Source organism: Lampris incognitus, chromosome 5, assembly GCF_029633865.1.
Source record: "Lampris incognitus isolate fLamInc1 chromosome 5, fLamInc1.hap2, whole genome shotgun sequence".
Taxonomy (NCBI): Eukaryota; Metazoa; Chordata; class Actinopteri; order Lampriformes; family Lampridae; genus Lampris; species Lampris incognitus.
The window spans coordinates 46,821,680-46,839,020 of record NC_079215.1 but is presented as its reverse complement, the minus strand read 5'-3'; the positions used below and the strand labels follow the sequence as shown (position 1 = coordinate 46,839,020).

At 42.4% G+C, this 17,341-nt stretch overlaps 1 protein-coding gene across 1 annotated transcript; it reads right to left on the bottom strand.

The window, feature by feature from the left end:
• Nucleotides 1–4,364: 4,364 nt before the first annotated feature.
• Nucleotides 4,365–16,768, bottom strand: cabp2a (calcium binding protein 2a). Its single transcript, XM_056280627.1, has 7 exons — nt 16,724–16,768; nt 16,055–16,276; nt 12,290–12,320; nt 11,549–11,683; nt 10,159–10,268; nt 7,818–7,965; nt 4,365–4,390 (listed from the first exon to the last, which is right to left on the bottom strand). The coding sequence occupies exons 1-7, from the start codon at nt 16,766–16,768 to the stop codon at nt 4,365–4,367; spliced, it is 717 nt and encodes a 238-aa protein (XP_056136602.1).
• Between the last annotated feature and the right edge of the window lie 573 nt (nt 16,769–17,341).

Below are 17,341 nucleotides of genomic sequence, written 5' to 3'. Positions count from 1 at the left end.
GGTGGCAGCCCACTGCTCCTAGCTACACAGATTACAGCTAGGATGGGTTAATTTGCAGTAACTGAATTTCCTCAAAGGGATTAATAAAGGAAACTTAATGTAAAAAACAAAATAATTAATTTGTGCTCCACTGGTTTCAAACAACCTCCAGCGACACTCCAGTCATCTATAGTTTTTCACTTTTTGTCAGCTACCTTTGTAACCTTAGTTCATTTCGCCCACATATGCCCCTCCTCTCTGAGTTTTGCCTGAAGAAGATGTCTGTCCAGCCTGGCCTTCCTTTCATCCTCTATCTGATGAGCTTTCTTCTTCTGGCATGCCCTATAACAGACCAGCTTCCTTGCATTTTGCAGAGAAATATGTTCAAAATAACCTTAATAGATTTAAAAAAAACTGTTTGCTGAACCCATGATCTGTACAGATAGTGTAACATACTTTTTCAAAAGATGTGCCCTGCATGTGTTCATTAAGATTGTGTATCATCATACAGACGTCTGGTTCTTAAGTTGAATAGGGAATCATGTGTGTGTTGTAGTGTACCCAATTGTACTTTGGGCAAAGGGCATGTCACAGACAGGTCATACTACATTCTGGCATACTATGTTTGTTCTGTGGAAGGAAACTAATGAGTAAAAGGGAATTCGTTAAAACGCCACACCGAACTCACAGAAAGGTGAATCAGTTCATCTGGACACAACATTTACTGGAAGAAATGTTTCATCACGCATGTAAGTGACCTAGTCAGTCTAAACTGGCTGCAGGTATCCCCACCTTTATAAACAATACAGTTGCATAATGACCGAAACTAAAGATTGGTTTCATATGCAAATTGCTGTGACCATTAACTAGTTAGAATGGCCATGTGTACTAGTCACGGAGGATTGGAGAATGTTTGCAATCGCAGCACTGTACGATGGTGACAGATGTAGCACCTCCAGTTCAGGGATGGTCGTTCCCTCTTCACATAGATGGCATCTTTGACTCCCTGTTCAAACCAGCATTCCTCCCTATCAAGGATGTGCACGTCCTCATCTTTGAAAGAGTGGCCACTGGCCTGTAGATAAGTGTAGACTACAGAGTCCTGGCCTGACACGTTAGCTCTTCCGACCATCCCTGAATGGAGGGGGGTTCTAAGAATACATCTGGCGCCATCTTACAATGCTGTGATTGCAACTATTCCCCCAATCCTCTGAATAGTACACTGGGCCATTGAAACTCTAGTTAATGGCCACACCCGTTTGCATATGAAACTTATCGTTGGTTTCGGTCGTTATGCCACTGTGTTGTTTTGTAAGGGTGGGGATACTTGCAGTCAGTTTAGACGGAAGAGGTCATTTAGTTGAGTGACGAAACCTTTCTCTCAATAAATGTTGTGTCCAGGTGAACGGATTCACCTTTCTGTCATTTTCTTACCTGGATTATTGAGCACGCATAAAGACACTCTACACTGAAGGTTTAAGAACTGAACCCAGGAATCCCTCTGCTGTGAGAAAACACAGGAAGCCCCTCAGCCAACCCACCGGCCCTGAAATAAACAAAAGCATGGCTGTTTACCCTCACACCTTTCAGAAAACAACATCCATCCATTCATTATCCAATCCGCTTATCCTGCTTTCAGGGTTGCGGGGATGCTGGAGCCTATCCCAGCAGTCATTGGGCGGCAGGTGGGGAGACCCTGGACAGGCCACCAGGCCATCACAGGGCCATGCAAACCTAATGCTGGAAACACACAGATGTGAACAAATTATTTCATGAGTCTCAATCTTTGAGTCTTATCTTTATTAAAACATAGTACTTTCTTTTATCAATATTAAAGTTATATTTATCTGGTTTGTGCATGCCTCTCCTTGTGCGAGAATATTCTCTTTTCATTCGAGTTGATGCTCGGCGCAGCACTGACATCTACTGTAGCATTTTAGAACAGGCACACAGAAGACACCAATTTTAAAATGATTTAATATTGCTGTATTCTCCTTTCAATGCATGTGTCGAGCCACAGGATAAAACCCACCCACCTACCCATTTTAAAAACCTTGATCATGAAGCGATGTGTTCAATGTATGTTGGTACATGAAACAATGACGGATGAATTTTCAGTAAAGCTAATAGGTGAAAAGAGAAAGTAATACATGCAGGAACAAAACTAGAATGTCATCTTCACACTGGAGCCACAAGACACCTGAACAGATAGAGATGGTTGATTTTTTTTCTTCTTGTAGTGTGATACAGGCCCAGTTTTATTGGAACAAAGCACCTGTAAAGTCCTTATACTGGCACGGTAATAACAACTATATCCACCAGTTATTTTTCCGATCGTGGTTATTAACAAAGGTACATTTGCAATAACCTGTCTTGGAAATATTCTCTATCTATGGCTGTTTTCTCTCCATTGAATTCACAGGATTAGCCAACCACTATGGTTGCATATGTGTCTGAAGTACCTCTCAACACATGGCATATTTATTGACAACCCAACTGGATTCCATGATATTGCAAATATGAGAAAAGGATGTCTTGGGCATCAGTGGTCGTCAAAAGATTGGAAATCTCTATGGCTGTATGCACGTATTCAGTTTGTCTTTGTGAGGGTAGACCCACAATCAAAACTTCATCCAGGGGCGTCCGGGTGGCGTGGTGGTCTATTCCGTTACCTACCAACACGGGGATCGCCGGTTCGAATCCCCGTTACCTCCAGCTTGGTCGGGCTTCCCTAATGACACAATTGGCCGTGTCTGCGGGTGGGAAGCAGGATATGGGTATGTGTCCTGGTCGCTGCTCTGGTTCAGGGAGGAGGGGGAACTGGGGGAATAGTGTGATCCTCCCATGCGCTACGTCCCCCTGGTGAAACTCCTCACTGTCAAGTGAAAAGAAGCGGCTGGCGACTCCACATGTATGGGAGGTGGCACGTGGTAGTCTCTAGCCCTCCCTGGATCAGCAGAGGGGGTGCAGCAGCGATCGGAACAGCTCAGAAGAATGGAATAATTGAGTACAATTGGGGAGAAAAAGGGTGAAAAATTCAAAAAAAAAAAACTTCATCCAAACAGAACTGAAATATGTACAGAAACATACTCATTTTGTTGTATAGAGTGTTTTTAATGTCAGTCATATAATAATTGTAGAGCAATATATTTCATATCAAGATATGTACAATGTCGTTTAGTTAAGATCTATAGGCATACAAAGAAACATTTAACACTTAAATGTGTTGGAAAAATATGCATGTATAATGACACAACCCAGCAATTAATTCTTCCCCATGTAGCGAGAACAGAGGTGTGGACAAAACATTGATATTTAATGTAATTATGCACATCAATATTGGACAGCAACACCATAAACTAAACAATTTTTGACATCAGATTCTTTTAAAAAGGTGCATTAAAATTAAAATCTAGCTGAGATAACTTAAATTGCATTAACTGCTGGAATTATTTTGAAAATGCAAACCTCACCCATATAGCATAAGCTATTGCAAGCTAATCTCAAAATAATTTAATGAAATCACATGGAGGGCTTTATTAGTTTTAATCATTGAAGTTTCATGATCCAAACTGGAAGTCTGTTTAGGCTTGAACTGTAAACTGTTTTTCACATCAGATGCAGTTCAACTTAAGAAAGAAGGTTCACTTGCATGAGTTTGAAATGATTAAGTCACAACTATGATGTTCACTTTGACAGGACATTTAATAGGTCTGAGGTGTGGCAATATTGTGAGCTGAGGCTAATATGACCTTTGTCACAACTGTCTGCACATAGAATTGACAAAATATCAATGTATGTAAAAATCTCTCAAGGCAAAAATATTCAGTTACTATCCACATATGTTTTTTTGTTTTTTTACAGCTGCCATTATAATCGCACAAAGTAACTTGGTAATATTTAAAACTTGACTACAACAACATGACAAGAGCCAGGACTTGAATCTTTGTTGGGATCTGATCAATATTTTCCAGTGAAGTAAGGTAAGGTTTCCTAAGCCTGATTTTCAATTTAATAAAATATTTCTACCTCTCCATATTCACCAGTTAAGTTAACATGGCTTCTGGCATAAACCAGCACTTTACAGAGCACTCTCTCCATCATTTTTTGCATAATATATTCACATAATGGCAGTATATAGTACATTGTCATTAATTTTTGCATATTACATTCCTATAACAGCAACATACAGCACATTGAAGGGATTTTCTCATAACACAGAGTTGATGAACATGACAAAATATATAATACCAACAAATTACCATGGAATCTTTGCACTTCAAAACGAACTCCATCGACAGAGTGGAGTCTGGTCAGTCTGGTCCATCTCAATGTACCAAGTGCAGCGGGGGTTTGTTTGAGTGCAGTGTGAAGCTGGTGTAGAGTCAGCGAGACATCATTCGTACAAACTCTATGGAAGGAAACACCATGGTGATTTTGTTTGGCTCACATTAAGGATAACACAAACCGAACCCTACCCCACTAGTCCCTCCACTTTTTAACCACTATGTCCTCTACCATTTGGCATCAGTCTCCCAGTCTGGGGAACTGTAAAGACAACAGCAAAAATCACTGGCATGGAACTACCACGACTTCATAATATTTACACCACTCGCTGCAAAGGGAAAGTCCAAAACATCATTAAGGACACCAGCCATCCCGCTCAACATTGTGTTCTCGCTCTTTCCATCTAAAAAACGGCACTGGAAAATCAAATCAATACCACCAAGTTACTGAACGGCTGACGCACCCATACGCACCTTACATTGTTGCGTTATCGTGTACTGTATATTGCGTACAGGTAGTCCCGGGTTACGAACTCCCGTACTTACGAACCGACCTCAGTAAAGCCTATTATTTAGGGGAGGGGGGGGTCGAGTTACACACAATGGTTCTTACTAACGAACGGACGCTCAAAAAAATGTTTTAGGCGGTTCATTGGCCCAGGGAGAACAACACTACGCGGTCGTCGCCATTTTAAGTCGGATCGCATAAACATTGTTGTGTGCGTTATTTTCACTTACAATTTTTTGGCGTTTACCCTCCTAATAATGGCTTCAAAGCGTAAATCTGATGCAAGAGATGGTGATGCACCAAAGAAAAGGAAAACGATCACGACTGAAATGAAAGTGGAAACAATAAAGCGTTCAGAGAGGTGAAACGCTCTTATCGTCTTTTCACTTATCCGGTGAGGCGAGCCCTGAGCGGGCTCTCGTTTCTGGCGTCAAACGCCAGCGGCCTCCGCCGGTTGCGACCAACCCCGGGGATAGTGGCAGATGGGGATTGAAATGTAAGAAATGTTTCTTTCAATGTTTTATACCTATTCACATTCTCTCTCTCTCTCTCTCAATTATAAATACTATACTGTAATTAGATTTATCATTATACCTGTGTGGAAGTTAGGAGAAAATAGATGAGCTACTTCCCTCTTTGACCGCCACCCCACGTTTTCTTCTTCTTCTGGAATAATGGCGAATTGCAACCAGATGGAGCATTATCGCCACCTACTGGTGCATTAAAGGGCCATTGATTTATATCCTCTTCCTCAGTCTAGTATCCCTGAGAAAGGTGAAGATACATCCAAGGACATAATTTCCAGCGTTCCCCACGAAAATTGATTTCAGGTTCATGTGCACAATTCCTTTTTGTTCCATCATAGCTTTCAGTGTGATTATCTCTCTTGCATATATATTGGGCAAATAAACAAAAAAACCCACATGTTCCACTGTATCTGGTGGCAAACATCACAGTTCCCAGTTTGATGTTTCCCGATGAGTTGCAATGAAGAATTTAGTCTAGTATGCCCTAATCTTAACCTGCTAATGATGTTCTGTTCTCTCCTGCTCTTCCCCCAAGTCCTTTCTAGTCCTACTTCCTGTTGGATCCGGTACAGGCGTGTCATTTATTTCCTTATATACACCACCCTGCCCAACCACATGCCGCCGCATCACCATGGCCACATCCTGAGCTCTTAAAGTGAGCACGCCAACTTCATACAAACAGCAAGCTACGTTGAATCATGTCCATAAGACAATTAAAACAGCATTATTATATTTATGATGTTTTAGGTAAAATACATACTATATACTAAGACAAACATTTGACTAATTGACGTTAGATGTGAACTGTACGTGCAACTGTTCCGACTTACATACAAATTCGACATAGAACAGACTCAAAAACGGAACTCGTTCGTAACCCGGGGACTACCTGTATATAATGTGTGAATACATGTGTACTTAGTTTATGTAGGTCTGTAGTGTTGTTGTTTTTTGGGATGGTGTGTCCTTGCGTTGCTTGTGTTAAGGCAGAGAGAGCCAGTGTACAAGAGTTTCATACCTATCTGACTGCTTATCTGATTATGTTCTGAGCCGCTCTCTTAGATCCTCTGGTGCTGGCCTGCTCAATGTCCCTTGAATGAACTACAAAAAGCATGGCGAAGCAGCATTTTGTTTTTATGCACCGACGGCTTGGAATAGACTCTCCCAACAAATAAGAGAAGCAACGTCCTCAGATAGTTTTAAGAATCAGATCAAGACCCATTTTTATGCTCTTGCTATTAATTAATTCCATTTTATATTTCTTTTACTCTTTTTTTTATCTTGTACTGTGATTTTATTTCTTGCCTTGTTTTATTTTTATTTTTTTTGCCTAGGTCTCTGTTTTATTACTTTTAACTTATTTTATCTGTTTTATTGTTTCCCTTGTTTTTAATGTAAAGCACTTTGAGCTGCATTTTATGTATAAAAGGAGCTATACAAATAAAGTTTATTATTATTATTGTATTCTATTTCACATTAAAATAAAATTGAACTTGAAGTCAGTTTGTTGTTCTCTGTTAACATGCTTTGCTTTGTGCAGTGTTTGTACTACCATTAAGAAGATCAGTTAAGGCTACACAACTTGACAACAGACCCTATTTTAGAGGTAAAGCACATCACTCGCACACTGCTGTTTAGTCTCATGTTTAGCAGTTCCATCTGTGTAAATTCAGGGGGTTGCGACCCCTCCAAAATGTTTGTGAGTGACTGCAGCTAAAAATTAATGCTTTTTCTTGAATTAACATTATAATCCTCTTTGGGAGAAGAATTGGGCAAAATGTTTTTTTTTCTGCATCCCCACCACTATTCTCTCTTAGCCTCTCCCTTGTGTTCCATTACTTGGTATTGCCCATGTGGTTTCATTCAAGGTAGGATTTCACAGAAACACCATAGACAAAGATGCAAGTAAGATCTATCACCTTTGAAGTGTTTCTGTTGTCTCAGCTTGCTTTTCTAGTTTGTTGGTCAGTTAAAAGCACGATTAAGATGAACCAACTTGAACTCTGTTGAACTGGTGCAAAAGCATCTATTTTACAATGTCAATGTAAAGTGTCTAATCAGTATATTATGTAAATAATATGTAACATTAGTTACTCAGTTGAAAATGACCTACCTTCAGTTACAAACTTAAGACAATGATCCCGTATTGTTCTGTTCACAACAAAGTCACACAACACTTGTGCTTTACATCTTTGACACTACGTGCTCTTTTTATTTATTTAACATTTTTAGATCCTCACTGTTTAATGTGAAGGATATTGTGTTTACTTTTGTATATATAACATTCCATCACTGTCTCCTGCCTCTTCTCTCCTCTTTAACATTTCTGTTGATGTCTACATTTACGTGTGTTTGTCCAATCTGTACAATAACTTCACTCTCTTTTCTTGCTCATGGTCTCCTCATGTCTCTAACTTATGCAAAATTTCCCTCTTTTTCATTTCTCTCCTCCTCCTCTCTCCATTCACTCCTTCCTCCCGTGTTTGTCGCTCACCCAGCCCACGCCTCTTCTCTAACCTTCAAAGTCCACCTGTCCGTCTCCGTTGAGGTCTACGTCTCTGATGATCTCGTCAATCTCACGGTGGTTGAGCTGCTCTCCCATTAGCTTCTTCATGGCTTCCCTCAGCTCACCAAGGCTGATCTGACCATCGCCATCAGAGTCAAACTACAGAAAAAAACAGAGGGAGGGGACAGATAAATTGATGGATAGATAGCTAGATAGCTAGGTAATTTATCGTCCCAAGAATATTTGTTACCACAACATATAAATCAAAATACAAGTTATCACATAGGAATAAAAATTTACCCTCATACATACTTACATACTTACATAAAGTACATATAAAGATATACATTTAGACATGGTTACACAGGTACTACCACATACTACATACACACATGCATTACAAATAATGAGACATATGAACACAGATATGGACAAAGCCTATCCCTGGGGCACTTTATTTAAAGCTACTATATACAGTGCATCCGGAAAGTATTCACACCCCTTCACTTTCCCCACATTTTGTTATGTTACAGCCTTATTCCAAAATGGATTAAATTCCTTTTTTCCCTCATCAATCTACACACAATACTCCATATTGACAAAGTGAAAAAGGTTTTGTAGAAATTTTTGCAAATTTATTAAAAATAAAAAACTGAAATATTGCATGTACATAAGTATTCACACCCTTTCCTATGACACTCAAAATTGAGCTCAGGTTCATCCTGTTTCCACTGATCATCCTTGAGATGTTTCTACATCTTGATTGGAGTCCACCTGTAGTAAATGCAATTGATCGGACATGATTTGGAAAGGCACACACCTGTCTATATAAGGTCCCACTGTTGACAGTGCATGTCAGAGCAGAAACCAAGTCATGAAGTCAAAGGAATTGTCTGTGGACCTCCGAGACAGGATTGTATTGAGGCACACATCTGGGGAAGGGTACAAAAAAATTTCTACAGCTTTGAAGGTCCCGAAGAGCACAGTGGTCTCCATCATTCGTACATGGAAGAGGTTTGGATTCACCAGGACTCTTCCTAGAGCTGGCCGCCCAGCCAAACTGAGAAATCGGGGGAGAAGGGCCTTGGTCAGGGAGGTGACCAAGAACCCGATGGTCACTCTGACAGAGCTCCAGCGTTCCTCTGTGGAGATGGGAGAACCTTCCAGAAGGACAACCATCTCTGCAGCACTCCATCAATCAGGCCTTTATGGTAGAGTGGCCAGACGGAAGCCTCTGCTCAGTAAAAGGCACATGACAGCCCGCTTGGAGGACTCTCAGACCATGAGAAACAAGATTCTCTGGTCTGATGAAACCAAGATGGAACTCTTTGGCCTGAATGCCAAACATCACATCTGGAGGAAACCAAGCACCTCACATCACCTTGCTAATACCATCCCTACAGTGAAGCATGGTGGTGGCAGCATCATACTGTGGGGATGTTTTTCAGTGGCAGGAACTGGGAGACTAGTCAGGATCGAGGGAAAGATGAATGGAGCAAAGTACAGAGAGATACTTGATGAAAACCTGCTCCAGAGCGCTCAGGACCTCAGACTGGGGCGAAGGTTTACCTTTCAACACGACAACGACCCTAAGCACACAGCAAATTCAATGAAGGAGTGGCTTCGGAACAAGTCTGTGAACGTCCTTGAGTGGCCCAGCCAGAGCCCAGACTTGCACCCCATTGAACATCTCTGGAAAGACCTGAAAATAGCTGTGCAGCGACGCTCCCCATCTAACCTTACAGAGCTCGAGAGGATCTGCAGAGAAGAATGGAAGAAATACCCCAAATATAGGTGTGCCAAGCTTGTAGCTTCATACGCAAGAAGACTTGAGGCTGTAATTGCTGCCAAGGGTGCCTCAACCAAGTACTGAGTAAAGGGTGTGACTACTTATGTACATGCAATATTTCAGTTTTTTATTTTTAATAAATTTGCAAAAATTTCTGCAAAACCTTTTTCACTTTGTCATTATGGGGTATTGTATGTAGATTGATGAGAAAAAAAAAGGAATTTAATCCATTTTGGAATAAGGCTGTAACATAACAAAATGTGGGGAAAGTGAAGGGGTGTGAATACTTTCCGGATGCACTGTATAGATCAGGGGACAAATCTTCTGCCAAAGCAGGCTCTTTTCTGTAGAGCGAGGAGATGATGAAAGGGAAGAAGAAAATGAGTGAGAGAAGAATAAGAAGAAAGAGGGATATTTAGATTCAGGATGAGTTAAACCAGAAAGGCTGCCATTTTAGATAAGATTTTTTTTCTTAATGACTTGCTTGGTTATATAAAACTTAAAAAAAAAACCTCTAACAAAGGTTTTGGACAGTCTACTCAGTGTTGTCTGCGGATGCTGACCTCTTTGAAGGCATCCCTCAGCTCTTTGACTCCGATCATGTCTGCTGTCTCAGCAAGCATCTTAGGACCCATCAACTCCACAAAGTCTTCGAAGTCAACTCTGCCTCCACCTAATAGATTAGAAAAGAAAGAAGTGTTTAACTTGTTTCTATTTAAATTTTGACAGCAAGAGCTGGGTATCATTAGCAGAGCAATGATATGAGAAACCATGGGAGCAGGTGATTGCACCAAGCAAGGTGGTGTATATTAAGAAGCAAAGGGGACCGAGCACTGACCCTTGAGGAACCCCTGTGGATAAGCTGTGCTCTTTGGACACTTCTACCTCCAAGATACTCTAAAATATCTCTGTGAGGGGTAGAACATGAACCAACAGAGGCCAGTTCCTGATATACCAAGCTCAGTGAGTGTAGAGAGGAGGATTCAGTGGTTAACCGAGTCAAAGGCAGCTGACAGATCTAGCAGCAATAGAACTGAGGACTGAGTAGCAGCTCTAACTGAACGCAGTGCTTCCATTACCAACAGGAGTGCATTCTCGGTAGAGTGCCCCTGCTTAAAGCCAGACTGTTTTGGGTCATACAGGTTATTCTCAGAAAGGAATTCAGAGACTTGGTTAAAGACTGTGTGCTCAAGTATTTTTGATAAGAAGGGCAGGAGTAAAACCATTCTGTAGTTTTCAACTTGGGCTGGGTTGAGTGTAGATTTTTTGTGAGCAGCGGGTGTCTCGAGCGTGCTTAAATACTGTGGGGAACACACCCATTATAAGTGAGGAGTTGATGAGGTGTGTGACTGTGGGGTTAAGTGGGGGGGAGGGGGCCTGTAGAAGGTTGGATGGTATCGGATCCAGTGGACAGGTAGTGAGTGAGTCAAGAGTCCAGCAGAAGTTTGGAGACTTCATCCTTGGTCAGAGGGGAGAATGAGGAGAGTGCTGTCCTTTAGTTGGTAACGGCAGACTGAGACGGTCTGACTCTGAGAACTGGTTACTGATGGCAGATACCTTATCAGTAAAAAAATGAGGCAGACTTGTCTGCAGTGAGCAGAGGAGGAGGCAGATTGGGGAGTGAATTAAAAGAAGAGAACATTTTCTGAGTGTCTGTGGCACCACAAATCTTATTCTGATAGTAAGTGATCTTAGCAGTGTTTAAACTGGAGGAGAATGATTGCTAGAGAATCTGATAGTCACTGAGGTCAGTGGCCTCTGGATTTACATCATTTTCTCTCTGCCGCTCTGAGTTCTGCCCTTTGCTCTCTGATGATGTCAGTGAGCCATGGACTAAATATAGTAGGTATGGCATCTCCCAAATCTGATATCTTAATTTCTAATCAAATTCTTTGTGTGATTGTGTGTCTCTGTGTAATGTGTGTGTATGACTGGTATTCATACAGGACTTACAAATCTGCTGGCTGAGCTCTATAAGCTCCATCTCTGTTGGCATGTATCCCATGGTCCTCATGCATTCGCCTAGGTCCTTACAGCTGATGAAACCATCCTTGTCCTTATCAAACTCCTTGAAAGCCTCTCGCAGTTCTGCATTAAAAGTGTGTGTGTGTGTGTGTGTGTGTGTGTGTGTGTGTGTGTGTGTGTGTGTGTGTGTATGGTCAGATGGTGAGTGAGGGAGAAAGAAAAGAGAAAAAGAAAGAGGAATAGCACTGTATTATTTAGTGTTGGTATCAAAACAAATGGAAAGGCGGGGCTAAATTGGGGAAAAAATGCAAGCAGGACAGTACATTATTGTAATTTCGTCCCCCCCATTTGTATGAATGGAATATAGACTGCAATCTTAGGAATGTGATAAAAACTTGGATACAAATGAGTAAAAGGGAGAGCAGATGTGTGTACCAATTGCGCGGAGTAGCTATTTCTCTTAAACTTAACACTATTTAGCCTGATTTATTCTGTGGTTGAGAGATCAAACAAACAAGTTAAAGAATACAGCAATTTTAAGCATGGCACAATTGAGTCACAGACGTATATCTGGGAGGAGGAGGGGAAATTACATTTTCTTTTAAATAACACAAGTCGCAAAACACATCCTGAGTTTTGGGTGAAAAGGGGGAGGCCAGACCAGGGGAAGAAAACTAGTGAGGGAGAAATGGAGTGAGGATTAGGATGAAGCTGCTGATATCGCTGTACCTTCCATTTCCTCTGGCCGTAGATCTCTGTCCTGCATTGGTGGATAGCACGCGGGACAAACATACAGAAAAATGGAGGTTGGTAATACACACACGCCCTCTCTCCCTTTTTCGAGGTATTCTGCACACACACACACACACACACACACACACACACACACACACACACACACACACACACACACACACACACACACACTGTACACATTCAAGATAAAAATAAATATGTGCTGGATACATTTGCATTTAGCTCATATGCAGAATATATATTCCTTTCCCATGAAGCCTTTTTAATTTGACGTTCATCTGCCTGAGTAGAGATTTTATTACAGGATTATTTTCCTTTGATCTGATTCACATTCATAATCTTTTAGATCTGCCAGACATACTCTTGCCCAATCCTGCCCCTCTCTTGTGGGACGAGAAGCCACCATGAATTTCTGCGGCACATAACAGAAAATAATAACAGTGGAAGCATGGAGACACAACCCACAACCTCCTGGCCAATATACAATCATGTACGACCACGCTTACCGCTCGCTGTTATTATCAGTTTCAAAAAAAGACAACTGGTGAGCAGCAGGTTTGAGGTTAGTCAGCATGAATTTCAAGAATCTCTCTCTCTCTTTGTTGTCAGTCACTCACACACAGACATATAATCGTAGACATACATGTACACAAGCACATGCAGAAAGAGTGTTTTACCAAAGCTGATCGATTTTTCAGGGTAATCCAGACACCTGTCCCAGTGCCACTGTGTGTATAAATGGCAGCACTTCGTGGAGCACTTGAGGCAATTGTTTGAAGCCAAAAAGAGCTCAGTAGGAATTCTGTCCACACCCTTTTCCTCCCCAATGTATCCGGCCAATTACCCATTCTTTCGAGCGCGTCCCGGTCGCTGCTCCACCCCCTCTGCCGATCCGGGGGGGGGGGCTGCAGACTGCCAGCGGCTTCTTTTCACCTGACAGTGAGGAGTTTCGCCAGGGGGACGTAGCACATGGGAGGATCACGCTATTCCGCCCAGTTCCCCCTCCCCCTTGATCAGGCGCCCCGACCAACCAGAGGAGGCGCTACTGCAGCGATCAGGACCACATCCGGCTTCCCAACCGCAGACAAGGCCAACTGTGTCTGTAGAGACGCCCAACCAAGCCGAAGGTAACACCGGGATTCAAACCTGTATCCCCGTGTTACCTTAGACTGCCACGCCCCCTGGACCCTCACAATCACCTTTATTAATACACGGTGAATGGTAAAATGAAATAACATGAAGACATGCTGGCATGAAGAGAGACTGGCAGAGTCACTCTCAAGTTAGATTTTATCCGCAAGTCAGTTCGCTTCATATTGTCAGTTTAATTACTAAAATAATTTTTAAAACAATATTGGTTATCCTAGCATGGCGACGTAGTGTGAGTGGTTGCCAGGCGGGTTTTTACTCTCAAAATGTTACATGTAGTTGACAGGTTGCAACATCGTCAGCAGGAATAATACACTGCTGGATTAAGGAATGCAAGGGGAAAACTAGGTCCAGGGGATTACAGGGGTAAATTATATTACAAATCATGAGGGCCGGTTGGGTTTTCATTTCCCCCATCTCCTGCTGATTTTTTTTTCATCTGTATGCACTATGATTGAAATAACATTTATTCACCTACACATGCACATGCAAACACACGTGCTCTCACACATGCACAAGCGCAGTAGGCCAATGCTTACATTGCCAAGAATGCATGCAACATTATCACAGTTTCTGCCTTTTCAAGATAATCAACCAAACGGATTTGGGATGCACAAAACACTTTCGCGGTTGTTCCCCTTTGCTAAGTTTTTGCAGCTACCACCTACCACATATTCCTGGCATGTAAACTTGTCAAGATTAGGGGCCTGCACAATATGAACTTTTGGCTTTTGATAACTTTAAAGGGCTTTACCTATCCTATAAACCATCTAGAAATCAATCATATTGGATTCATATTTTCCACAATCTTAAACAGGGAATTCAAGCTGTGTGCTAGCGATGCTGAAAATAGAAATATGAGATGGGGAGGTCAGAACGGGGACTTAGTAGTTCAACCTAAATCCAAAAGAGCAAAAGTTCAATTGTCTGTTTTCTGGTTGCCAATTTACAGAACAAGAGAGATTAAAAGATTAACAACTTGTTAAGGGTATCAGTCTCACCGTGTCCATCTCATACACTAATCTGTGCACTCTGCCGAGGAATCCCAACGTGCTCCATTATCTACAAAAAATCTAAGTTTAGAAAGTCGTTCTTTTACGTTTAGTGCTGCTGTGGCAAATTCTTTTTTGGGGGGGAGGGGTTCCCTGGGGGGGGGTCCCCCTCTTTCTACCCAGTTGTATCCGACCAATTACCCCACTCTTCAGAGCCATCTCGGTCGCTGCTCCACCCCCTATGCCGATCCAGGGAGGGCTGCAGACTACCACGTCTCCTCCGATACACATGGAGTCGCCAGCCGCTTCTTTTCACCTGACAGTGAGGAGTTTCGCCAGGGAGACGTAGCGCATGGGAGGATCACGCTACCCCCCCCCCAACAGGTGCCACGACCAACCAGAGGAGACGCTTGTGCAGCGACCAGGACACATACCCACATCCGGCTTCCCAACCGCAGACACAGCCAATTGTGTCTGTAGGGACGCCTGACCAAGCCGGAGGCAGCACGAGGATTTGAACCGGCAATCCCCATGTTGGTTGGCAACAGAATAGATCACTACGCTACCCGGGCACCCCTGCTGGGACACATTCAACTGTAATCGAACGCAGCACGATCATTTGTGACATTTATCTGCCAGATTCAGCGTAGGTCCTGCAGTAGCTCCACACTCTTGCTTAACTTCGATAAAGCACGTTACCAGTGACCAACGCTTTTCCTAAAGCCTCGCGCCAGCGAGACCATCAGAAAATTACTGTTATATCGATCTTAGCCATCTCTACCTCCATTACCATAATCACCAACCTGATATATGTGTTACGTTTGATGGAGTCTGCACAGTAAGGAGATGAATCCATGATCTAAATTACAATCTAGACAAATGGCAGTGTCAGTGACTCCGCTAAAGTAGTCCAATTTGTCATACACAAAGCACCACTTACCATTTTCATTCTCACAAGCTCAGGGCTCTCTGTTTATATTTGAGAAACAAAGACGTATGTGTCAGAAAATGGTATTATTGTCTTTCTCAACTGAAGCCTTGGTCTTTGATCCATGTCAACAGTTTAAGAAAATAGATTTCTAGTGTTGTAAAATGATTGTGGCATTATTTAAAAACAATTGATCATACTTTCTTTTCTTTTCTTTTTATTTACAAGAATGGTCAACAAGTTAAGGCCAAGGTTACCAAACCCCACCTCCCACCCCCCAAAGAAGAAAAGAGCATACAGATTTTCAGATTGGAACAGTCATGTCCATATTAGTGCCTTCCTGCAGAACAAGTGTATGTGAATATGATGGGCTGCTGGACACTCACAGGGTGGTTCCCATTGGTTGAGAGGGTAAAGAGGGATCCTCCAATGACTTTGCCGAGAATGGGAAGGTTGCAATGATGTCGCGGGAGGTTCTGACATTATGCTGAGATGATGGATGACTTTTTCTCAACCTTGCTTTTGGCCAGTGAATGATGGTACTGATGGCTCTATGAAATGGAGGGATGAAATTTATGCGCGGTTATGGCGGATATTTAATTCTGAGTGTAACTGTGCGTGCCTGTGCGTGTGCGTGCGTATGAGTGTGTAACTGAATCTCATACATACAATTTGGCTCTGTGCGAAGCCTTGTCTGAGGAAGATACAGGCTGGCCCCACAATGTTGTGCAGCATGTTGCAGTTTTGAACCAGAGTACACAGAGGCCCATCAAATTCCTGCTCGCTGCCTCCTTCCTCTTCCTCCTCTGTGTCCACTTCCCCTGCAGCACTCACGCCCCCCAACATGGTTGCAGCCAGAGGGGCACCGCTACCATCAATGGGTGAAACCCCCTTGGGGGAGAGGAACCAACTCAATTAGTAGACAGATAAGTTGATCATCTATTACTAAATAACTCTGCAAGTTGTTATCGTAAAGAATCTGCAGCAGAAAGAACGTTTCTGTCTCAACATAACTGCACATATTAGACTTTCAATCTGGCAAATTTGCTGCAGCATATGATATCTTTAATAAAGTGCTCAGTCTTAGAAGTGATTGCGAGCAATTTTAGTGTGTACAATGTGTGAAAAATCACAACTACACAGAAAATGTAACTACACAAAAAATTTAACAGTAACCGAAAAAGACTGAACAAATGACGTAAGCATCAAGTTTATCTAAAAGTTAACAACACTACACTGTATTTATACGCAAAGTGAAATGCGCTACCATTCATTTAACACATAATCCCATTTGACCAGCATTTTTTTCCTTAATCAAAATCAAACAGGTTGTCTTACCTTCTTCATTTTGCTTTTTTTCGATGCCTTGTTAATGTTTCCCATTACCTACGCTCTTTTCTGTCTTTTCCACCACACTTTATTACCCCTCTACTCCTTTCTTCTGCCCAACCCCCCTCTCCCTCTTGCCCCTCTTTTCCCCTCGCTGTTTAATTACATAAACCACCGAAGTCCAACAAAAGTTGTCCAATACATCCTAGAGGGAGGCCTTGCACACACACCCTTTGCCACGAATATTTCCAGTTGTTCCTGTGCTGATGACAACAAATTAATATCCCCTGAGCATGCGTCTTCAGGTCCAAGATCCTCTCGGTCCAATGACAGAAAGAGTATACATTAGGTGTTGCCTTCCATCCTGAACTCCTATAGGACGTTGCAAGCACTCGTCCTGAAGATAGAGAAGTGTAGTGTGATGTTATGGAATGGCACCAATGTTGTGGGGAGATGCGGGGCGGGGTGGGAGAAGCAGGTCATATCTGGGCTGATTCACACACATCCTCCTGCCAGACTGTAGCCCTGATTGCATGACTCGACCATTCTCTCTCTCTCTCCCTCTCTCTCACGCACACACACACACACACACATACTTTATCTCTTTCTATCTCTCCCTGTCACCCC